Consider the following 25,369-nt stretch of genomic DNA (forward strand, 5'->3'; position numbering starts at 1 on the left):
TGCCCTATATAGGGGGGGATGCAAAATCCACTCTCTGAACTGGGCTGGTGGACAATAAGGAAGCATCTTATCTCTTATGTATAGTGATTATAACGGTTCAGTGCTTTTGGAGAGAGGTGGAGGCTGAGATCTGTATCATTTTAGCTAAGCCTGTAAGAGGATGCCTAGCATCCCTTTTCCAAATGGCCAATTAATTCATGCAGACAGATTCATGATTGCAACTCTGTTGAAATCTTCTCTTTAAGTGGTATACTGGCATAAATGGATCTAGAAGATTTCTCCAATTAAGAAATTGACTTTTATACTATAAAATATTTCTAATGATGACAGCATATGGGGAAAATAGTCTATTAAAACGGGGGGAAAATAGTCTATTAAAACGGGGGAAAAATCCCTAGATAGTTGTAACTGAAGGCTCTTGGTGCCAGAATCCCAGCACTGGTTACAACTGAACTGAAAGAAAGAGGAGAAAGGAGAAATTTTCAGGCAACCCCCCCCCCCCCCCTAAAACCAATGACTTTCAGCCATTGAGACACTGGGTGTGACCCCTCTGCCAGCCCTTAACCACAACAGCAATCCAAACTCACCTGCTTGGAGTAGATTTTTAGCAGCTTGTTAACTGGTGTTCCCTCATTGTCTCCATCAAACTCCAACCAAAGAATGTGCTCCTCTTCCTCTGGGTAAGTGTGATCCCACGAAAGCTCATGGAAATGCAGGCCAAGCAGCAGGTGCTGAGGACATGCATAGACAGTTGGTCAGACAGGACAGAACCCATTAAATCTAAACTCCCAAAAGGAAGTTGCTGCCAATTACTCTGTTCTAAGTTAAGCAGCCTGACAAGCATGTTACCTTTTCTTTGCTGTCAATAACATACACCCCATCCATGCTGATCCCCACAGACACTGCCTTGCGTCCACCCCGATGCAAAAAGCCCTGAGCAGGCTTGTCAATCATTCCTGAGAAAAAGGCGCACCTGAAAATCAGAGCAGATGCAAATGGAGCAGGCAGAGCACCATGGTTTTACTCACATACTCAAGCAAATTTTTTAATTTACATTTGTATAAAACATGCACTTTGGACCATTTTATTGTCTGCTAAAATAAATGTTTCTAAATATCCCCATGCAGTTAGAAAACTAACCTCAGACTCAATTCCCTATTAAAAGGTAAAATCCTCATGCTTCAGTGCCTTTGCATTACACACTTTCTGACTATAGCAACTTTTAGCTCAAACAATGAAGGCCCTTCCAAATAAGAAACCAAAAATTCAAAATGTATGAACATGCAGAGCTATCCTTATTTTTTCTTTAGAATGTCTGATTCCACTGGACCCTTGAGAGCTGTCAGAATTCATGACCAGAGTTCTTTAGCAGTCCATCACCAGTGACATCCCAAAAAGCAGCCTTTTTCCAGGTATGGTGACTGAACTGGCGACTGTTTACATTGTTATATTTATGGACTCAATATTTCCATGGTAGCAAACTGAGGTTCCACAATAAGAGCACTGGACTCAAGTGCATTTGCAGCGAGAATTGAAGATGTGATATATACCAGATGGTTTATAAAAAAAATTTTACAATAGGGGAAACACTAATGTGTTACCAGGGGAATGGGACATTAAAACCTGCCAAAGATGCTCTGATCTACTGAGTAACCAAACTATCACCTTTTATTGCAAGAAGTAAGTATACCACTCACCCATAATAGGGCAGTTCATGGCACCTCTGCAGGTATTCTCTGTAATGTTTCTTCAGCACCTCGGTCTCCTCACATGCACTGCCATCTGTAACCTGCTTGTATGTATCCAGGAGGGTCTGCTCAAAGCTACCTTGCTTGGCCCCTCGACTTCGAAACGCCATGAGCAGCCTGCCAGGCCTCTTCTTACACAGGTAGCCTGGGAGAAAAGATTGCAACTTCCCCCTGTAGGAAAGAACAGGCAGTACTGAAAATGTTTTACCATTTCCTATCAACCTTAGAAGGCTTCTGCATTTTACACTCAGGTTTGTTATGATTTTTTTTTTTAAACTAAGGAGAAATTCAGTCTTGCCTGATAATTTCCTTTCCTTGACTCCGGCTACAGCAGTCCAGATGTGTGGATTTTCACCCCTTCTAGCAGATGGAGACAGAACACAGCTTTTTCTTGTGATGATATCACTGGTAGTAGTTACCATGGTGCAGTTCTAGCAAAAAGCCAGTATTCTTATATTAAAGCCTCGGAAGTAAAAACTAAGATTCAAACTCTTAAACAACATGTACATAATTTGAAACACAAAGATCCTCCAAAGAAATCATCCTTCCAAATTCTTCTTGGATAAATGGAGTACAAAAAAAGGAAAATAGGAAGTAAAAAGTAAACCTCTAGTTGCTTCAATCTCTGTAAACCAAGGTACACTGCTTCCAAGATTGTGCGGGCCCAACTTTATGGGAGGATCCTGGTCTGGTGCTGCAGGATTCAAGGAAAGGGAATTATCAGACATGACTAAATTTCTTCTTCCTTATCTTGCTTTACCAGTCCAGACATTTGTGAAGTGCCTAAGCTCCATTAATGTGGGAGGGAGGAAGTTAGGGCTGCCCTGAGAACACCATCTCTAAAGGCTGTGTCCTCTTTTGCATGAACATCCAGACTGAAATGTTTAGTGAAAGAATGTAAGAGACAATGTAACCACCTTTTAAATACCCTCCAGGGCAAGAATGGGAAGCTCCACCCAAGAAGATATTTGAGCTTTTGCTGAGTTTGCATGAAGGCTCTCCAAAGACTGCCAAACTTTCAATAAATAAGCTGAATAAATTGCTTTTGTTCTTTTCTAAACCATCTAGCCAAAGAGGTTTTAGAAGCTGGGTTGTCCTGACAAAGCCTTGAAATTAAAATGTCAGTTTTCCGAAAAAAAGATTAATGACTGTTAAACACCTAAGAAGAACCCGATGGACATCAAATAACTGGATTGACTTTTTACCTTGACACCCCCCCCCCTCTCATGAACACCAAGTAGAACACAGAAACCAATTTAGGAAAAAAGGACTGGTCTATGAGACACTGTAAACAATGAGAAGTCCAGAAAAGGATTTCTGCAAAACAAAGCTAGTAATTCAGAAATGCCTTTAGCTGAACAAATGGCCACCAGAAAATCATCTTCATTGATAAAACCTATAGAAAAGCATGTAAAGAGACTTACATGGCAAGCCCACTAAAGCTCTATGAACCATATTAAGATCCTACTGAGTCAAGGATCTAAAAGGAGATCAAAGAAGTTACACACCTTGGAGGAAAACATGAAAAAAACATGAGCGAAAAACAATGAAATCCTCCGAATGGCACCTCTTTAACAGCAGATAGCAGCCACATGAAAATTCTGAGAAATTTGGGATCAAACCTGAATGCAATCCTCTCTGAAAGAAGGCCATAATGTTGGGCTCATCAGATCACCACAGCAATACTGACCATTCCTTAAAGCAGAGCTTTCCAAAGTGTGTGTCGGGACACATTAGTGTGTCGCCTGTAGTGTGGAGGTGTGTCGCCCGGTCCACAGGGCCGGTGGAAGCAGGGAACTATAGCAGGAAGATCGGCAGGCAGTGGTGGAGCTTACATCACCACGGCCCGAAGAAAAGGGTCACGTTCACTCCTCCTCCTTCCTGCCTGTGCAGCCCTGGAAGAAAAACGTTGCCGGAGCCGCGTGGGCAGGAAGGAGGAGGAGCATCTGCTGCGTACAGAAGAAGAGCAGCATTAATGGGCCGTTGCGGATCCCACGTCGCGACAGCCCGAGAAGAGGAGGAAACCCGATAGCAGGGCCGCTGCGGATCCCACGTCGCGGCAGCCCGAGAAGAGGAGGAAACCCGATAGCAGGGCCGCTGCAGATCCCATGTCACGACCAGGGAAGATCAGGGCCTCTGAAGAGCCCATCCTTCGGCAACCCGTGCAGAGGGACAGCATGTGCCAGTGAGAGCCTGTGCTTGAGCAAGAGAGCATGTAGGAGTGAGAGAGCCTGTGTGTGTGAGAGTGAGACAGCATGTGCACGAGAGAGAGGCATGTGAGAGTGAGAGCTGTGGATGTGTGAGATTGCATGTGAGTGAGAGCCTGTATATGTGAGAATGTGTGAGATAGCGTGTGAGAATGAGAACCTGATTGTGTGTTTGAGGGAAGACAGATGGAGAGAAAAGAAATAGAAAAAAAGACCCTGTAAAAGGAATTGGCAAAAAAACAAGAAAGGAAAGGTGGAAAAAAAAGCCTGTGACCAACCGATTAGAAAACTAAGATCAGACAGCAAAGGTAAAAAAAAAAATTACTTTTTAGTGATTGGCACATGTAATCTTTGGGAATGTGCAAGAGTAGCACTTTCTCCATGCCGATCTCACAATGTACGAGATCAGCATGGAGGAAGTGGAAGCCTGCAAATATTTATTATGAGATAGGTTGTGTTGTGAAACATTTTATTTATGTATATATTTAAGGAAACATACATAAATTGTTGAAATACATTTTGTTCATTTAACCTTTAACCTCTGGTTTGCTAGTAGACTGAATTACTGTGTCACGAAATTATGTTTGTCTAAAAAGTGTGTCACCAACATGAAAAGTTTGGAAAGCTCTGCCTTAAAGTATGCTGCAAACAGACGCTAGACTCAAACAAACAGCAAAATGGCATTTTTACGAGCCTTCAACCTAGTAAATATCCCTTACTATGCAATCAAGAATCAGGTCTTAAGATAAATGGTGCTGGATCTCTATGAGAATCAGACCCTAATTTAGGAGATTATGATCCCTAAGAATTGTATCAGAGAACCAACCTATAGTCTCATAAGATCTGCATACCAAGGACAGCTTAGCCAATCTGGAGCAATTAGAATGATCTGCATACCAAGGACAGCTTAGCCAATCTGGAGTCATTAGAATGATCTGCAAAAACTGTTTCACTATCTTTCTCAATGTCCTCACTGTCAGAAGTCAGGGAGGGAACACAGAAACAGCTGTCTTTCCGACCACAGGTGGACCAGAATGGAGTCATACGTTCAATGGTAACTGAAGAATCAAAGAACCTTAACATTCCTTGCAAATTGAGGAAAGTGGATCAATGGCAACATGCACACCTGGTCATATTTTCTAAAATGTCTACCAACTGAGCTCCCACTTTCTAGGAACCAGCACATCTCTGGAGAGACAGACTGGATGCTTCCCAGTCCTGCAATATGAGTCATGGAAATTGCAGAAGATTCTTCTCCTTCCATTGAAAAATACAAGGCTCGTTTCCTGGGTGATCCCTCGATTCCAGGTGTCTATTTCTCCACATAAACTACTGCTGTGGCATTGTCAGAGAGAAGCACATAAAACAGAAGACAGTTAGCAGGTAGCTCATTTAAAACAAATCAAAGAAAATTATTTCATTCAGAACATAGTTACGCTCTGGTATTCATTGTCAGAGCATGATGAGGTTACAGCAGTTAGGGTAACTGGGTTTACAAAAAGGTTTGGATAAGTTCCTAGAGGAAAAATCCATAAACTGCTATTAATAAGCAACAGTAGCTTGAGATTTATTTAATGTTTGGGTACTTGCCAGGTACTTGTGACTTGGATTGTCCACGGAAACAGGATACTGGGCTTGATGGACCCTTGGGTCTGACCCAGTAAGGCATCTCTTATGTTCTTAGGTTGAAATAAAAAATATTTCGCAAAATTAGCTAAGGCTCTTGGATACAATGAGTTTGGTATGGAGTTCTATAAAATTTTAGGGGACTCCATCCTCGTTCCTTTGAGTGATATATTTCATGCTGCTCGAACGAATGGAACATTTTCAGTGGGTCAATCTAGCCATACTGGTTCTGATTCCTAAACCAGAAAAAGATAATAGTTCTCCCGCCTCTTACAGATCAATATCACTCCTTAATCAGGACAAAGATCCTGGCAGCAATTCTTGCACAGAGGTTAAGTGGGGTGATGCAGGGGTTGATATCTCTAGACCAAACTGGATTTGTCAAGGGATGACTCTCCTCTTCTAAATTTGAAGAAAGCAATTCTTGCTATATACTCTTCCAAAAGATACAATCAAGATGGGATGCTAGTTAGAATGGATGCCTAAAGGAAAATTAGTTCTTACCTGTTAGTTTTCGTTCCTGTAGTACCTCTGATCAGTCCAGACCATGGGTTGAGCCTCCTGTCCAGCAGATGGAGACAGACCAAAACTGAAAGGGTATCCTATATCAGGACAGAGCCTACCCTGCAGCCCTTCAGTTTAACCAATGTCAAAGCAGCAAAAGGCATAAGGTCAAGCAAGTAACGAGATAACTATTAAGTTGTTAGAACAAGCAAACAATAGAACAATTGAATTAACTGTGTGACTATCGCTCTTGCATGACTACTCCAGATCATCGTAAAAGCTGCTTCAGGTGCCTGTAATGAGAATCCAAGAGAGCCATGCAGAAACACAAAAATACTCCTATAAGAAGGAAAAACCAGGAAAGAGTTCGAGCGGACAGAACACAGGAGGGCGTCTGGACTGATCCGTGGTACTACGGGGAACGAAAACTAACAGGTAAGAACTAATTTTCCTTTCCCTGATGTAACCGGATCAGTCCAGACCATGGAATGTACCAGAGCTTCCCTACAAAGGGTGGGACAGAGACAGTCCCGCTTGAAGTACCTGCCGACCGAAGGAACCAAACACTGGCGCCTGTACATCAAGGCGGTAATGCCTAGCAAAGGTATGCAGGGATTTCCACGTAGCTGCCCTGCATATTTCCTGTGGAGAGACCGATTGACTCTCCGTCCAAGAAGTAGCCTGAGAACGCAAGGAATGAGCCTTCAAGCCCTCAGGAACCGCCCGGCCCTTACAGATATAGGCTGAAGAAATCGCCTCCTTCAACCACCGAGTGATCGAAGTCTTAGAAGCTTGGTTGCCCCTATTAGGACCACTCCACAGAACAAAAAGATGATCCGAGACCCAGAAGTCATTGGTAACCTGAAGGTAATGCAGTAAAACGCATTTAACATCCAGTCGGCGAAGGTCACTGCCACCTGACCCCGCTATATCCTCAGGAGAAAACACAGGGAGTTCCACCGACTGATTGACGTGAAACAAGGAAACAACCTTTGGCAAGAAAGAAGGTACGGTTTTGAGAGAGACGCCTGAATCCGAGAACCGCAGAAAAGGTTCTCTACAGGACAGAGCTTGAATCTCTGACACCTTTCTAGTGGAGCAAATGGCAACCAGGAAGACAGTCTTGAGCATCAAGTCCTTGAGAGTAGCCCGATGGAGAGATTCGAAAGATGCCGCACAAAGAACCTGGAGGACCAAATTTAGGCTCCACGAAGGAGAAGTGGCCCAGACGGGCGGCCTCAGGTGCTTAGCGCCCCTGAGGAAATGGACGACATCTGGGTGAGAGGCCACCGCATGACCCTCGATGGTGCCCAGGAGGGAACCGAGGGTGGAAACCTGGACGTGCAAAGAGCTGATGGAAAGACCCTTGGAGAGACCCCGCTGAAGGAAAGTGAGAATCACAGAAAGCGAAGGGGAATGAGCCGAGACACCCGATTCCGCACTTGCATTCTAAAAAATTTTCCAGATGTGGACATAGGCCAGGGACGTAGACTGCTTACAAGCCCGGAGCAGAGTGGAGATAACCTCTTCTTTATAACCCTTTCTCCTCAATCTTTGCCATTCAAACACCATGCCGCTAGACAGAAGCGATCCGCCTGGTCAAAATATACGGGACCCTGCCGAAGAAGACGGGGGAGATGGCTGAGGCAAAGAGGACAGTCTGTTGACAGATTTACCAGATTCGTGAACCACGGCTTGCGAGGCCACGAGAATGACCGGTCCCCGGTGAAGCTCTATTCTCCTGAGAATTTTTCCCACTAGTGGCAAGGGCGGAAACACAGAGGAGAATGTTGGGAGGCCAAGGGAGGGCCAGAGCATCCACTCCCTCCGAGCAATGCTCCCTCCAGCGGCTGAAGAATCTGGGAGCCTTGGCGTTGGACAGAGTTACCATCAGGTCCAGGTGAGGGAACCCCACCTGAAAACAATCAGATCCATCGCCTAGTCTGACAACTCCCACTCGCTGGGATCGAGACGTTGTCCGCTGAGGAAGTCGGCTTGAACATTCTCCTTGCCCGCTATGTGGGAGGCAGCCAGATGATCCAAGTGCCTCTCCGCCCAAGCAAAGAGCTTGCTGGCTTCCAGCGCCACCAGGCGACTTCAGGTACCCCCCTGACGATTGATATAGGCCACCGTGGTGGAATTGTTGAGAGAACGCATACCGCCTTGCGGCGGATTAGCCGGAGAAAAACCTTGAGAGCGAGGCACACCGCACGAGCTTCCAGACTATTGATGTGCCAACGGGACTGGACTGGGGACCAGTGTCCTTGTGTCGTTTGAGATTGACAAACCGCTCCCCAACCAGAGAGACTGGCGTCCGTCGTGACTATGACCCACGAGGGAATCAGTAGGGGCATCCACTTCAGGAGATGCGCCAATGACAGCCAACATTGTATGTCTGCAATGTAGAGTCGGAAAGAGGTAGGATCTCCTAGAACTGCTTGGACACTGGCTGCCAGCGGGATAATAATGCTCTCTGTAATGGACGCATATGCGCAAAAGCCCAGGGGACCAGGCCGATAGTGGAGGCCATGGTCCCCAGAACCTGCAGGTAATCCCATGCCTTGGGAAGCGGCAAGGAAATAAAGCTGCACACTTGATCGGTGAGCTTGAGCGCCCGAGTGTCTGGGAGCAATACTTTTCCGATCCGGGTATCGAAGCGAGCTCCCAGGAATTCCAGGACCTGGGAGGGCTGGAGATTGCTTTTGGGGAAGTTGATTATCCAGCTGAGCAAATTGAGGAGAGCAAGGACTCTGTCGACCACAAAGAGCTGACAATTTGGCCCGCACGAACCAGTCATCCAGATAAGGGTGGACTTGGATTCCTTCTCGGCGTAGTGCAGCCACCACTACCACCATGATGTTGGTAAAAGTGCAGGGAGCGGTGGCAAGGCCGAAGGGTAGAGCCCGGAACTGGAAGTGTTGGTTCAGGATGTGGAATCTGAGATACCGATTCGACGAGAGCATCAGGAGTATGTGGAGTGTTTGCTCTATATTCAGACAGTCATACCGGTTCTGAGACACCAATGGAATCAAGGGCAGTATTCTATCAACTTTCTGGTCCCCAAGGAAGACAAGTCCGTCCGACCTATTCTTGATTTGAAACAGATCAACAAGTTTCTCAGGGTGTCCCATTTCAAGATGGAGACATTGAAGTCTATCATAATAGCAGTGAGGCAGAGGGAATTCCAAATTCCATGGATCTTATGGAGACTTATCTTCACATTCCAATAAGGATGGATCATCAGACGTTTCTTCATTTTATGATACTAGGGGGACATTTTCAGTTCCAGGCCCTGCCTTTTGAGCTGGCGACCGCTCCAAAAGCTTTTTGAAGGGAATAGTAATAGTGGCAGTGGCTCTATGGAAAAAAGGAATCTTTGCCCACTCTTACTTGGATAATGGGCTCATAAGAGTAAAGTCAGAACAAGAAAGCATAGTGGCCAGCAAAATGGTGGTAGACTTGTTGCAGGAGTCGGGGTGTGTGGTGAATTTCTCTAAGAGGAGATTACAGCTTTCTTAAGACATTGGAGTATCTGGGAGATCTGACATGAGTGAAGGTCAGGTTTGCTTGATGGTGTTTAGACTTCAGAAACTGCAGCAGCAAGTTTGCACCCTGATGTCCTTAAGGAAATTGACAGTGTGGAGTTTTATAACTTCTAGGCTCCATTGCAACAGCATTAGATCTAGTGCCCTAGGTGAGGGCACAAATAAAGCCCTTTCAGAGAGATCTGTTGTCCAGGTGGGACCTTCATTTGCAAGATTATTCCAGGTTATTTGTGCCAGAACACATCAAGGCAAGTTTGGAATGGCGGTTGATGTCCAGGAATCTGGAGGAAGGCATGGATCTCAAGCCTCCAGCCTGGGCAATGCTGACAACAGTTGCCAGTCATACCAATTGGGGAACCGCTCAGGTTGCTCAGTCAGTAAAGGAGGCAAAATGGTCCATCAGTTGCTTGGAAAGCAGGGAAATTCAGTTAGCTCTTCAGGAGTTGTGCTGTCAAAAGTATGTCTGTCAATGCTACAGCAATAGCATATGTGAATCATCAAGGAGGCACCAAGAGCCTGCAGGTGTAGGAAGAAATAGACTTGCTGATTCGATGGGCAGAAAAGAACCTGAAGAGGATATCTGCTTCTCACATAGTGGGTGTGGAGAACATTCCGGCAGACTCTCACAATTACAATGTAGTCACTCCCAGCAAGTGGTTTTGTCCTTTGTGGCATTCAATCTGATAGTGAACAGATGACTCTCCCCACTGATGGACTTGATGGCAACTGGCAAGAATGTTAAGGTACAGCAGTTTTACAGCCAAAGAAAGCAGAAAGGGTTACTCAGTCTGGATGCCTTGATTCAGCATTGGCCAGAGGCAATTCTGTATGTTTTTTCTTCCATTGCTGTTAATGGGCCTAGTGATTCTGGTGGCTCTAGATTGGCCAAGATGTCCTTGGTATGTGGACCTTGTTAGGTTGCTGGACTGAAAATTGCTGCTGCTTCCACAGCACAGAGACCTGCTCTCACAGCATCTTATCCTTCATGGAAGATCCAGGTTGGTTTTGCCTTATAGCCTGGCTCTTGAGAGGTCTCGGTTAATCACAAAAAGTCATTATCTAGAGCAGAGCTCTCAGCCCAGTCTGAGACACACCTAATCAGTCTGAGACACACCTAATCAGAGTGAATATGCAGGAGGTAGATTTGCATACAATGGAAGCAGTGCATGCAAATCATTGTGGCTATCCTGAAAACCTTTATGGTTAGGTATGTTCCAAGGACTGGATTGAGAACCACTGATTTAGAGGTAGTGAACATTCTTTTGAAGGCTAGGAAATCCTCTATCTCCTTGGCATGGATTTTTGAGCACTGGTGTTCCACTAGGCAGATAGTTCTCAGGAGCTTTTCTGTGCTGTGCATTCTCTGAACTTTTTACAGGATGGTCTGGCTAAGAGTTTAGTAAGGGAGTTCTTTCAAAATGCAGGTTGCAGCTATTGTGTGCTATAGAGGCTGTATTTTGAGATGCCTTTGTCTTCTCATCCAGATGTTTCTCGTTTCTTGAGAGGAATCAAACACATTAGGTTTCTGATGAGGAATGTCATTTTGGTACTATCCTTCTTAGTAAGCTCGTAATTTGAGTTTATTATGGACCTTTCACTGAAGCTGCTCAACTTTAAAGCAGTTTTTCTAGTGGCAATTTGTTCAACAAGGATTTCAGACTTATAAGTGCTTTCATGCGGGAAACCTTTTTTGGTAATTAGGATGGACATGGTCAAAATTCGCATGGTGCCTTCCTTTCTCCTGTAAGTGGTGTCACGCTTCAAAAAAGTCTGGCAGAAGAAAGGATTGCCAAAGAGGTAATGAGAGGTGACAAAACATTCTTCAGATACATCAGAGAAAAGTCCAAAGAGATATAATGAAACAAAGGTGATCAGGATCAATGTGTGGAGAGAGACGAAGAAATGGCAGAAATATTAAACAAATACTTCAGTTCGGTGTTCACTAAAGACCCTGGAGAAGGACCATCACTAGTTAACAAGACTGAGGAAGGGGGTGGAGTAGATGAAACTTTGTTTACAGAAGAGAGAATGTATGGGAAGAGCTAGGAAAGCTGAAAGTGCCTCCGTGTTTACTAATGAGGATGTTGGGGAGATACCAGTTCCGGAGATGGTTTTCAGGGGTGATAAGTCAGACGAACTGAATGAAATCACTGTGAACCTGGAAGATGTAGTAGGCCAGATTGACAAACTAAAGAGTAGCAAATCACCTGGACCACATGGTATGCATCCTAGGGTACTGAAGGAACTCAAAAATGAAATTTCTGACCTATTAGTTAAAATTTGTAACCTATCATTAAAATCATCCATTGTACCTGAAGACTGGAGGGTGGCCAATGTAACCCCAATATTTAAAAAAGGCTCCAGGGGCGATCTGGGTAACTATAGACTAGTGAGCCTGACTTCAGTGCCGGGAAAAATAGTGGAAAATATTCTCAAGATCAAAATCGTAGAGCATATAGAAAGTCATGATTTAATGGAACACAGTAAACATGGATTTACCCAAGGGAAGTCTTGCCTAACAAATCTGCTTCATTTTTTTTGAAGGGGTTAACAAACATGTGGATAAAGGTGAACCGGTAGATGTAGTGTATTTGGATTTTCAGAAGGCGTCTGACAAAGTCCCTCATGAGAGGTTTCTATGAAAACTAAAAAAGTCATGGGATAGGAGGTGATGTCCTTTCGTGGATTACAAACCGGTTAAAAGACAGGAAACAGAGAGTAGGATTAAATGGTCAATTTTCTCAGTGGAAAAGGGTAAACAGTTGAGTGCCTCAGGGATCTGTACTTGGACTGGTGCTTTTCAATATATATATATATATATATATATATATATATATATATGAATGATATGGAAAGGAATACGACAAGTGAGGTTATCAAATTTGCGGATGATACAAAATTATTCAGAGTAGTTAAATCAAAAGAAGACTCTGATACATTACAGGAGGACCTTGCAAGACTGGAAGATTGGGCATCCAAATAAATGGCAGATGAAATTTAATGTGGACAAGTGCAAGTTGTGCATATAGGGAAAAATAACCCTTGCTGTAGTTACACAACGTTAGGTTCCATATTAGGAGCTACCACCCAGGAAAAAGATCTAGGCATAGTGGATAATCATCGGCTCAGTGTGCTGCAGCAGTCAAAAAAGCAAGTAGAATGTTAGGAATTATTAGGAAGGGAATGCTTAATAGAACGGAAAATGTCATAATGCTTCTATATCGCTCCATGGTGAGACCGCACCTTGAATACTGTGTACAATTCTGGTCACCGTATCTCAAAAAAGATATAGTTGTGATGGAGAAGGTACAGAGAAGGGCAACCAAAATGATAAAGGGGATGGAACAGCTCCCCTATGAGGAAAGGCTGAAGAGTTTAGGGCTGTTCAGCTTGGAGAAGAGACGGCTGAGGGGGGATATGATAGAGGTCTTTAAGATCATGAGAGGTCTTGAACGAGTAGATGTGACTCGGTTATTTACACTTTCGAATAATAGAAGGACTAGGGGGCATTCCATGAAGTTAGCAAGTAGCACATTTAAGACTAATCGGAGAAAATTCTCTCTCACTTAATGCACAAAAAGCTCTGGAATTTTTTGCCAGATGATGTGGTTAGTGCAGTTAGTGTAGCTGGGTTCAAAAAAGGTTTGGATAAGTTCTTGGAGGAGAAGTCCATTAATGGCTATTAATCAAGTTTACTTAGGGAATAGCCACTGCTATTAATTGCATCAGTAGCATGGGATCTTCTTAGTGTTTGGGTAATTGCCAGGTTCTTGTGGCCTGGTTTGCCCTCTGTTGGAAACAGGATGCTGGGCTTGATGGACCCTTGGTCTGACCCAGCATTGCAATTTCTTATATTCTTATAAAGTGGACAAAGCCATGGGGCCTGATGAGGTTCATCCCAGGATACTGAGGGAGCTCAGAGATGTGCTGGCAGGTCTGCAGTGTGACCTGTTCAATAGATCCTTGGAAACAGGAGTGGTGCCAAGTGATTGGAGAAGAGTGATGGTGGTCCTACTTCACAAGAGTGAGAGCAGAGAGGAGGCTGGAAACTACAAGCTGGTTAGCCTCCCCTTGGAGGTGGTAAAATTAATGGAGACTCTGCTGAAGGAAAGGATAGTGAACTATCTACAATCAGTGGGTTGCTCGATCTGAGACAGCATGGACTCACCAGGGGAAGGTCCTGTCAGATGAATCTTATTTGTTTGAATGGGTGACTAGACAATTGGATCAGGGAAGATCGCTCTATGTGATTTACTTGAATTTTAGTAAAGCTTTTGATATGGTTCCACATAGAAGACTCATGAATAAAATGAGAAGCTTGGGAGTGAGCCCAAGGTGGTGGCATGGATTACAAACTGGTTGACGATAGAAGACCGCATGTGAGGGTAAATGGAACCTGCTCTGAAGAGAATACAATGTTAACTGGAGTGCCACAGGAATCTGTGTTGGGATCAGTTCTGTTCAATATCTTTGTGAGTAACATCGCAGAAGGGATAAAAGGTAAAGTTTGTCTATTTGTGGATGATATTAAGATCTGTAACAGAGAGAACCATGCTGGAAATAGAGAGAATGAAATGTAATTTAAGGAAGCTTGAATGGTGGGTGAAGATATGGCAGCTGGGATTCAATGCCAAAAAGTGAAGAGTCATGTAGCTGGGGTGTAGTAATCCAAAATAGCTGTATGTGATGCGGAGTGAAGGGCTGTTGTGCATGGAACAAGATAGAGACCTTGGGGTAATGATCTGAAGATGGCGAAGCAATGTGACAAGGTGATAGCAAATGCCAGAAGAATGCTGGGCTGCATTGAGAGAGGAATAACCAGTAAGAAAAAGGAGGTGATAATTCCCTTGTTCAGGTCCCTTGGTGATGCCTCACCTGGAGTAATGTGTTCAGTTCTAGAGATTGTATCTCAAAAGGGACAAAGACAAGATGGAGGTGGTCCAGAGAAGGGTAACCAAAATGGTGGTTGGTCTCCAAATGACTTATGAGGAGAGGTTGAAGGTCCTAAATATATGTATACCCTGGAGGAGAGGAGGTACAGGGGAGATATGATCCAAACCTTCAAATACCTGAAAGGTTTGAATGATGCACAATCCGACAAACCTTTTCCATTGGAAAGAAATCTGTAGAACTAGGTGTCACAAAATGAAACTACAGGGAGGACGACTCAGAACCAATGTCAGGAAATATTTCTTCACAGAAAGGGTGGTGGATGCCTGGAATGCCCTTCCAGAGGAGGTGGTGAAGACAAAAACAGTAAAAAGATTTCAAAGGGGCACTGCGGATCCTTTAAGGCTAGAGGATGGGAATGAAGAAAAGAGTGCATGGGAGTAGCTTGTTGGTGTGGCCGTTACTACCCTTAACCAGTAAGTCATTATGCTGTTGATGCAACTCCATCATTGCTCTCTGCTTCAATGGCAGGGGGAAGAGAGGAAGAGGAAAAAGATTCAGACAGCAACCAACAAGGACAGTGAATTGTACAGTCTGGGAAAACAAAGAAGCATGGGAGAAACTTCCTGATATGGCAGGTACTACCCTTAACCAATAAGCCTTAATGCAACTCCATCATTGCTCTCTGCTTCAATGGCAAGAATGGGGAATTGGACTCAAACAGCAACCAACAAGGGCCCTAACTGACAGTCTGGGAAACTGAATTATAAAGGTGGTTTGTATGGCCAGTAGTTTTTAACATAAGTTTGCTGGGCAGACTTGATGGACCATTTGGTCCTTTTCTGTTGTCATTTCTGTTTCTATGAATCAGATGGTCTGCTTACCTTCCTTTAGTAAACATGAAGAGGAAAAGGATTATAAGATCCTTCAATCCTTGAATATGAGAGTGCTTTTGTGATATCTGAGTCAAGAATTAATTTTGCAGATCTAATCATTTCTGTGTTATTCAGTGGAATTAGGAGAGGTGAAGCAGCTACCAAGGCCTCCAATGCACATACGACAAAGGTCATTGCAGCGGTGTACACTGATAAAGATAACTTATCTAAACAAATCAGGGCATGTTCTACTAGAGCGCAAGCAGCTTTATGGGCATAGTTACTTTTGGTTTCTCCGCAGGACATCTGTAAGCGGAAACAGTCTTATTTACATTTCCTTTCCAAGCATTATCGCTTAGATGCGAGAGCTAGAGAGGAGGCTTCCTTGCTGAGGAAGTTTAAGAATAGGGTCGGCAGCGTCATGCCCTATTCTGGAGTAGCTTGGGTACATCCCGTTCGTCTGGACTTGTCTGACTAGAAGAGGGAGGAATCCACCCAGTTTTTCCTGCCAATTATGCCTTTCTTTTCACTTATAAAAAATGATGAAGCTGATTTGGGCACTGCTCATGGTAAACAAGTAGGCTAAATATTAAAGACTGTATATAGTTTTTCGGTTTCATTCCTGTTTTTTATTCTGGAACACCCTCTGGTTGAAAAGGGTTTAAATTTGTTGCAAGTTAGCTTATTTCAGATAATGCTGGCAGGCTGAGGTCAGCACAGATGCCTATAAGGGGTGACGTCAGCGAACCTGTTATCTTTATCTCCATTTGCTGGTCAGTGGGCATAACCTATTATGTCTAGACTGGTCTAACTGGATTCAAAAAAAGGAAATTATCAGGAAAGAATAAGTTTCACCTTTGGAAATTACCCCAGGAGTTGCGCGTTTACTTTTACACATATCTGAAAGATGTTTCCATGAGTGAAAAGCTGGAGTGCATATATTTGATTTCCAAAAGTATGTGTACAAATATACGTGTACACATTTAGATCTACTCCAAATAAGCGTAAATACGTGCGTATTGGCTAATTTTCAGAGCGGATTTATGCATGTTAAGACTGCTTTGAAAACTAAGGCTGAAGTCTGCATGTACTTTCCATAGGTGGGCTGTTTTAAAATTATTCTTCCAAAGAGGGCAAATTGTCAGATATTTACCAGAGTAAGACAGCTCGACTAAAAATTGCAATCCTCAAATATGGATTAAAGTCCATGCTGCTGCCACAGCATACAAATTTTTTAACAACATTAAAAGGACAAGTTCTTGTGGATGTTTAGGTTGGAGGGAGGAAAACAGCATGCATACATGGGATTTCCAAAAAAATGTACAATATTTTGCCCTTGCTCAGCTACCTGCACAGATACTTACAAAGCACGTGGATGCTTTTAATCCATGTACTTTGTACCTGCTCATTTTCAAAGGGAAAAATGGGTTGCTTTTTTTTGAGAACAAATGTAAGAGTGGCTTGCAAAAGTAGTCGACCCCCAAAAAAGATTGTGTGAAGTAAATAAATTACAAATGACACACAGATTGTTCTAGACAGTATGGAAGTAATTTTTAAAGGAGTTACATAGGTAAATGTAACATACTATTGTAGCAATTTTAAAAAGCCATTTGTGTGTGTAAAGTGCACTTACACATGAATATCCTAAGGACAACTCAATGGTATATATATTATAGCAATATTCAAAAGCCCACTTACATAGGTAAAGTGCATTTACATGTGTAATACCCAAATTTAAGCATGGAAAGGCTTTTTCAAATCGGGACCTATGTTAATTGCAAACCAGTATGCTCTTAAAGTAAATTTTCAAAGTCACAATTCATTTTTCTGCATTTTTTGTAAACAAATTAAAAACTGAAAAATTCTGCTTGCATAAGTATTCAACGCCTGTGCTATGGAAGCTCCAAGTTTACACAGACAAAAGATATTGCTTACAATTGGCCTTTACTTGTGAATCATTAAAAAAAGGTCATCTTGTCTAGATAAAATGGACCAATTCCAGTACCACTGGTCAGACTGTGAATCTGAAGGAAAGCTGTGAAAATGAAGACCAAAGAGCATCCTAAGGAAATTAAAGAAAGTTACAGACATGCACAAGATAGGAAAAAGCTATAAAATAGTATCCTAGTGAGCACTGTTGGATCAATTGTGAGGAAATGGAAGCTGTATCATACCACTCAGATGCTGCCTAGACAAGGCCATCCCTCAAAACTCAGCATCAGAGTAAGGAGGATTCTTGTGAGGGAAGCCACAGAGAGGCCAATCACTTTGAAGGATCGACAAAGTTCAGTGGCTGAGACAGGAGTGGAGGTGCACCAGTCAACCATAATCAACAGCTCGGCATACAACTACCCTGCATAGGAATGTGGCTAGAAAGAAGCCATTACCGAAGAAAACACACATCAAAGCACATCTGGAGTTTGCCAGAAGGCATCAGGGTGACCCAGCTAAAATGTGGAATAAGATTTTGTGGTCAGATGAGACAAAAATGGAGTTTCTTGGCCAAAATTCAAAATGCTGTGTGTGGCGCAAACCTAACACTTCCTATTCCTCAGCAAACACCATCACAACAGTAAAGTATGGGAGGGGCATCTTGTTAAAACTGAAGGATGGATGGCTTGGAAGATACTGCAATACAACCTGCTATAGTCCACTAAACTAAACTTTGGGAGAAAGTTCACCTTTCAGTAGGACAATGATTCCAAGCACAAGGCCAAAGCAACACAGGAGTAGTTGAACAAAAAAAGGTGAATGTTCTACAATGACCAAGTCAAAGTCCAGATTTCAATCCAATTGAGAATCTGTGGCACTATTTGAAAATTGCAGTCCAAACGCGTCATCCAACCAACCTGAACACCCTGAAGCAAATCTGCAGGAAGAATGGGCAAAAATCACTCCCAAACAGTGTACAAAGCTGGTAGAAACTTACCCTAACAGACTTAAAGCTGTTATTACAGCAAAAGGTGGTTCTACCAAGTACTAGTCTGAAGGGAGCATTTTTCAGTTTTTAATTTTACAAAACAAATGCAGAGAAATAGTGAATTATGACTTTGAAAATTTACTTTAAGATCATACTGGTTTGCAATAAACATACTGTCTGGAACAAATCTTTGTAAGTGTCATTTGAAATCCACATAAATCTGCTGACTTTTTAGGGGGTCAATACTTTTGCAAGCCAAAACACCTGTGCACAACCATTCTATTTTGGTAGCCATTCTCTGGAACAGTCTCTGGTAAGGTCTCAATGACTTGTGCAACACATAAGAACATAAGAAATTGCCATGCTGTGTCAGACCAAGGGTCCATCAAGCCCAGCATCCTGTTTCCAACAGTGGCCAATCCAGGCCACAAGAACCTGGCAAGTACCCAAAGACTTAGAAGAACCCATGCTACTGATGCAATTAATAGCAGTGGCTATTCCCTAAGTAAACTTGATTAATAGCAGTTAATGGACTTCTCCAAGAACTTATCCAAACCTTTTTTGAACCCAGCTACACTAACTGCACTGTAACCACATCCTTTTTTTTTTGTTTAAATTAATCAGCTATGCCCAGGGCCGGTGCAACCAGGTATGCAGACTGTGTAATTGCACAGGGCAGCACACCTGGGAGGTCAGCAGCAGCATAAGAAAAATTCCCATGACTTGCAAAAATGAAAAGCTTATCCACATTTTTAAGTTACTGACTAGCAATGTTTTTTCATGGTTCAGGTGTGCGCCATTGTCCAAGGCACACCTCAGACCCCACATGACTTGACCTGGGAGAAGAGGAGGAGGGAGCCTGGGCCATTTCACTGCTCTTCCTTCCTCATGTGAGAGTCCTACAATATTCAAAAAACTGACTGGGCTTTAACTTCCTCTATGCTGATCTTGCAATGCAGGATATCAGCATGGAAGAAGTGCAAGCCCTAACAGTTCTGAACACGAGGCTCATATCTGCGTTTCTGAGCAAATTTCATAGCGGTGTTCTTGCGCAAACTTTATAGGGGCGTGATTTTGTCAAAATAAGAAAGAATGTGAAGATTTATTTTGGATATGGCATGTTGACATTCCACTATGAAATATCTATGATCTGATATGAAGTTTACATCTCCTTATTCGAAAATGTGTTGATTAAACAAATGAATCTAGTCATCTATACTTAACATTGCAAGAGTTTGTATGTAAGAAATTATACCACATGATTCTACAGACATCTTTTCTGGCTACGAAAGTGGAAATGGATTCCTTCTGATGAAGCCGGGAGATACGGCGAAACAAGAGCCCTTGTAGGGACTTCAGGGATTTTTCAGTAAATCTTTTATATGGGATTTTCCTAGGGACTTTTCAATAAACCTTTCAATATTCATCACAAACTTATATGATTGTGTATTGATGGGTATATATGTATTTATGTAAAATTTGTATAAAAGACATTTTTGTGAAAGGAGTTGAGGTGTATTAGGTTTTAAGATTGTAACAGCATTTTTTTATGAGATTTTCTATTTGGGGATGCTTTTATTAATTTTGTATATTAGATTAGTGTTGGAAATGAAAACTGGTTCTTACCTGCTAATTTCGGGGTCATTGGAATCATCTGTGTCCACATCCGCCTGATCCGGGTCCATCTCCACATCCGCTCCCGCGGGTGGAGCCGATCCTGACCCCGGAATCAGGCCTTGTGGGCAGAGCGCCATCTTTTCTCGGGCGAGTCTGATCCATGGGGCACTGCCTAGGTTCTGCGCCCTGATTTATTTTCCCAGGTGGAGGGAGTGTTTAAGCCAAAAAGGCTTCGTGTATGAGGAGAACAAATTCCAGGGAAAACCCCTCTGGGACCCCCTCCCCCTCCGGGGAATCGACTGGAGACGCAGCGCCAGCTCCCCTCGTGGGGTCCTCCCCTACAGGAGCTAAAATGGGAGGGGAATCCTCCTCCCGCGATCCTAGGCCTGGGGCACCGGCCCCTCCCCGAGGGAGGGGTCTTCCGGTCCAGACGAGCCCTCTAACTCCGGCGCACAATTAGGGCATGAAGAGTCTGACCGGGTGTGCTACACACGCGGCAGGCCGGCGATTTTGAGCGCGGCCCCATCTGAGAAAGCGCGCCGCCTCGTGGATCTATGAGAGAGAAGGCCGCAATTGCCTCACAACCACTCGCAGCCGCGACACGGGAAAATTCAGTCAGGAAGGCAAGATCAAAAACGTTCTGAAAAAAAGATTTTAAAAAACCCACGCAGCTGAGCTACAGCCAGCAACGAGAAAAACAACTTGCTCCCGACTGAAAACGCAGCCGCGAAATAGCAAAACCAACGGGCCTAAAAGAGGAACCCACCCCTTCTCTCTCGGCAGCCCGGAGCCCCAGGAGTTGAGGGAACAAGGAGCTGACAGCCTCCCCGCACGGTCTCCTAGGACCCGATCCCCCTGCACAGACTCCTTACCTCAGAGCTGAAGGCAGCCGGTCAGATGCTTAGCCTGTGTAACTTTGGTTTGTTTTTTTTTAACTTTACTGAGGCAAAACAGGGGCTGTCCTAGCAGGGATCAAGGGAGCAGCTGTAGCAGTGTCTGTGGTGAGTAACCAGGAGCCCCTGACCTTCACACACCGACCCGTGGCAGGAGAGACCCTGACAGGGGCTTTGTTCTGACTCCATCTGCTGGTAGGGATACACAACCCACTTCTCTGGACTGATCTGGGTATGTTCAGGAACAGTATTTATGCTGAGCTAGTGTTTTTGGGAGATGAATAAAAGATATATATATATATATATATATGATTTTTATATAATCTTAATGCAGGCCGATGATTCAACAAATAGAGGTAGATTTTAAAAGCACTGCTCGCGCCATAATGGCCACGTGTGCATGAGCAACGCGAATTTAAAGAAGCCGGTAAGGACTTGCATATATGCATGTATGTGCACCCAGCATAAGTAGGTAGAAAAGGGGCAGGTCCAAGACTGCCACAAGTAACCAAAACTATAATTGTTGGTGATTTAAATTTACATCTTGATGCTCTGCCTCTATCCTATCCTGCTCAGACTCTAATTGATACCCTATTCTCTTGTGGGTGGACCCAAATTGTTTCTAGCCCAATGCACAATAAAGGCCGTTGTTTAGATTTGGCCTTTTTAAATTTAGCTGCTTTTTTTTTTTTTTAGACAAAGCTGGTGTGTCTGCCTCTGATTCCCTGGAATGGCTATTTTCTTCTATCCTTCACTTATTCCTGCTGCTAAGAAACAGGTGACTATGCATAACACATCTGTGATGAAGAGGGGCCACATAGATCCTCAGTTTTTAGCATCAGAATTAAGACATATTAGAAAATACCTGTGATCTGCGAGAAGAGTTTCTAGAATACTGGAACACTTATACCTCTGAAAACCTTTCATGTGAAACGATCGAATATAGCTCCATGATTTAACAGCAGCTTACAAAAAAAGAAATGTGAGTTGAGAAGGATAGAGAGGAAATGGCAATGGGTACCAAATTCTACTAATAAAATTATTTAACTCAAAACTCTCAGATCATCATGATTCAATTACCACGGCTAAAAAAGCTTACATCTACTCTAGACTTTCAACTGTGCTTAATAACTTCAAGGCACTATATTCTTCTATTAGAAAGATAGTTACACCCAACTCTGACTTTATTGTTTTTCCCCCGGCTCTCCAAGGATCGAATATTGCAGAGACATTCGCTTTATATTTTCGTGATAAGACCTAAAATGTGACTAGTAGTTTTCTTATTTCTACTAATAATGCTACTGATGACAATTTTTGATGGACCTTCATGGGATAAATTCAAATCCATTTTGGAAGCTGACATTCGTATTATTAATAAAATTAATCCCTCTCCCAATCCGCTCAACTTATGATCTACAACCTTACTGAAAACACTTAATTCAGATATAGCTCCTTTTATTTCTGATTTTATAAATTCTTCCTTAAAACACAGCTTCCTCCCAGATTCCTTAAAACGAGGAACGATTAGTCCAATAACCAAAAAAGCTTCTGCGGACCTTACTCTACTTTCAAACTATCATCCAATTTCTTCATTACCATTTTTGGCAAAAATAGTGGAAACAGCTGGTCTTCATCAACTAAAAAGCTTTCTTGAAGTAAATTATATTCTTCACCAGTACTAATTTGGCTTTAGAAAACATCATAGCATGGAACTTCTATTTCTTTCTACCTTTGACACGGTGAGAAGGGGTTTTGACCAGGGTTCAGCTTTTCTGCTATGTCTCCTTGACATCTCTTCTGCTTTTGACACTGTGGATCACAAATACTTCTTTCTAGGTTATGCTCTCTTGGGATCTCTGGAGCTGTTCTTTCCTCGTTTACTTCTTATCTTTCTAATAGATCTCAACAAGTTTCTACTCAATCCCATTCTTCAGGGTTTGATTTACATTCTGGTGTTCCCCAAGAGTCTGCTCTCTCCGCAACCTTGGTTAACATCTATTTAACACCTCTGTCATGTGCTCTTGAATCTTGGTATTCACTATAAACTTTATACTGATATACAATTCTTCTTTCCCTTTAAAGAAACTTGGGCACAAACAATCTTTTCTTTGCACCTGCCTATCAACTATCCAAGGATGGCTATGCCATAAGAAACTGACACTTAATATTTCTAAACAGATTATAATCTTATCCCACTTTCCAAATTAATATATATACAAAAGTTTTCAATTTAATAGTCAAATGATCCAGTTTACCCAGAAAGTCTAATCTTGGAATCTTTATTGACCCTGCCTTGTCAATGCATGATCATGTTAAATCTCTTATACAATCTTCGTTTCACAAGCTTAGGCTTCTCAGATACCTAAAACCCCTTCTGACCTCAACTGATTTCCATTCTGTTTTGAAATCTCTTCTATTATCTATCATTGACTATTGTAACTCGCTCTTAAATCGGACAGCCTGCACATACTACCCGGCCATTAAAGATTATTCAGAATTCAGCTGCTATGCTGTTGACAGGAAAACCAATTGTGAATATATTACCCCTGTACTGGAATCTCTTCTTTGGCTCCCTATTTCATACCGTATTCAATATAATTTGGCTACAATTATACATTCCGGAATCTATAATATTCAGTCTGCCTGGATCACATCTATTCTCAAAATTCATACTCCAATTAGATCATTAAGATCTTCATCTCAATCATTTCTTGATGTTCCTTCTCTTAGAATAATCGTCTGGAAGAAACCAGAGAACAGACATTTTCTTCTGCAGGTCCATTTTTATGGAATGATTTAAGAAACCTCACTGAAAAATCATTCTTCAGGAAAGCCTTAAAAACATTTGTTTAAGAAAGCCTTCCCCAATCAGGCAGACAAGACAATTGCTACAGGCCTTTCCTGAGTTATATATTTGAATAGGTTTTTGCTTTCTCTACTATTGTAATTTTATTTTAGATTTTATTTTATTGTGGTTTTATCACTGAACTTTACGTTATGTTCTATTTATGTATCACTAATTATTTATATACTTATTGCACCCCGCCCTGAACGTAGGAAGGGCGGGTGGGTAATAAATGTTTTAAATAAGTAACAACAAATTTTATGCAGGCAACATGCATATGTTGCCTGCATAACTTTACTACTGCTCCTCATGAGGCGGGGGAAGAGAGACTCTGTATAGAGTCAATCTGACACATTCTATACATGTGCCGCTCTAGAGGGGCACTTTGAATCGGGGTGGGTTTTAGGGAGATGGGTTGGGGGAGTGTTACAAACATATTCAGAGGTATTCATAGTAAAACTGACAACAGTAAAGAATTATAGCCCTTATAAGGGATGAAAAGTAGTAGATTTTTACAATGCAGCTAGCATTACAGTGTACAAATCAATTCCTCTTTCACTCTTGATCTCTAATAACTACCTGCACATCTACCACCAAGACCCTGGAAAACAATATACCCACCCCACAGTACTTATTCTAACAGAGGAAGATGCAAAGAACTGGAGTGGAAAACGTTTGCATAATAATATTTAGTTTCGTTTTCTTAAAATGTTCTTGGTAGAAAAGCTCACCAGCTTTCAGCATACAAGCCTCTTTAAACATTAGCCAGAGGATGTGATTAGTGCAGTTAGTATAACTGTTTAAAAAAGGATTGGATAAGTTCTTGGAGGAGAAGTCCATTACCTGCTATTAAGTTCACTTAGAGAATAGCCACTGCCATTAGCAATGGTAACATGGAATAGACTTAGTTTTTGGGTACTTGCAAAGGTTCTTATGGCCTGGATTGGCCACTGTTGGAAACAGGATGCTGGGCTTGATGGATCCTTGGTCTGACCCAATATGGCATGTTCTTATGTTATTAGCCACCTCTTGATTGGTGAGTTCAGCCCCATAGCACTCAGGGAAACAAGTTTTCACATCAACATCTTACCAGCAAAAACGAAAAAACAAACTAGAATACATCTTTCATGGGAAAATTTCTGTCATAGCCCTCTCCTCCATGCAGTTGAAGAACCCACTCCCCCAAAGTGTCAACCATCTCAAAGTCAGAACAGTAAAGCAACAAAACCATCTCCCTTAAATAAGCAAACACATTCCCCCACTCCTCCCCCCCCCCCCCCCAATCATCAACCACCCTTCCGTCCGGTAGAATCTCTCCTTCCAGAAGATGTCGTCATCCAGCCGAATGTCCCCCTCACGAACAGGCAGAACTCCAGCAAGTAAGATAAATACCAAACTTCAGCAACAATCAACCTTGAGATTAAACTTAGTTGTAACTATACACCAAGTCTTATCCTTCAGAGTCCTCCAAAAATTGAGCCATACAAACTAAATCTAGAACAAATCAGCAGAAGAGAGTCATGTATGTGCCTTTTTAGAAGATGTAGAGTCTCCAGACTTCCTTTTCAACTGTCTGCTGCTGTTGGTAATGTGCTGCCACTCGGGTGGTCCTTTTTTAGGAGGTGAAGATGATGTGCGAGTCATATTCTGAGCCAAAGAAATAGATAATCCTGCAGCATGCAATATCTTAGTTGCATCT

General features: G+C 42.7%; 1 protein-coding gene and 1 long non-coding RNA gene across 7 annotated transcripts in view; one reads left to right on the forward strand and one right to left on the reverse strand.

The window, feature by feature from the left end:
• The window catches only part of FRMD8 (FERM domain containing 8), a 112,140-nt gene that overhangs the window by 34,012 nt on the left and 52,759 nt on the right, over positions 1-25,369 (reverse strand). For all 6 annotated transcript variants that reach the window (XM_029611246.1, XM_029611243.1, XM_029611242.1 and 3 more), the window contains 3 exons: positions 1,698-1,919; positions 850-973; positions 588-731 (listed from right to left, as the gene is read on the reverse strand). In XM_029611246.1, coding sequence (XP_029467106.1) covers positions 588-731; positions 850-973; positions 1,698-1,919 — 490 coding nt within the window. The remainder of the gene's footprint in view (positions 1-587; positions 732-849; positions 974-1,697; positions 1,920-25,369) is intronic.
• LOC115096524 overlaps positions 1-25,369 on the forward strand; it is a 49,352-nt gene that overhangs the window by 3,627 nt on the left and 20,356 nt on the right. Inside the window, exon 2 of the long non-coding RNA XR_003858094.1 lies at positions 1,311-1,412. This is a non-coding gene — a long non-coding RNA (uncharacterized LOC115096524). The remainder of the gene's footprint in view (positions 1-1,310; positions 1,413-25,369) is intronic.

Source organism: Rhinatrema bivittatum, chromosome 8, assembly GCF_901001135.1.
Source record: "Rhinatrema bivittatum chromosome 8, aRhiBiv1.1, whole genome shotgun sequence".
Classification (NCBI taxonomy): Eukaryota; Metazoa; Chordata; class Amphibia; order Gymnophiona; family Rhinatrematidae; genus Rhinatrema; species Rhinatrema bivittatum.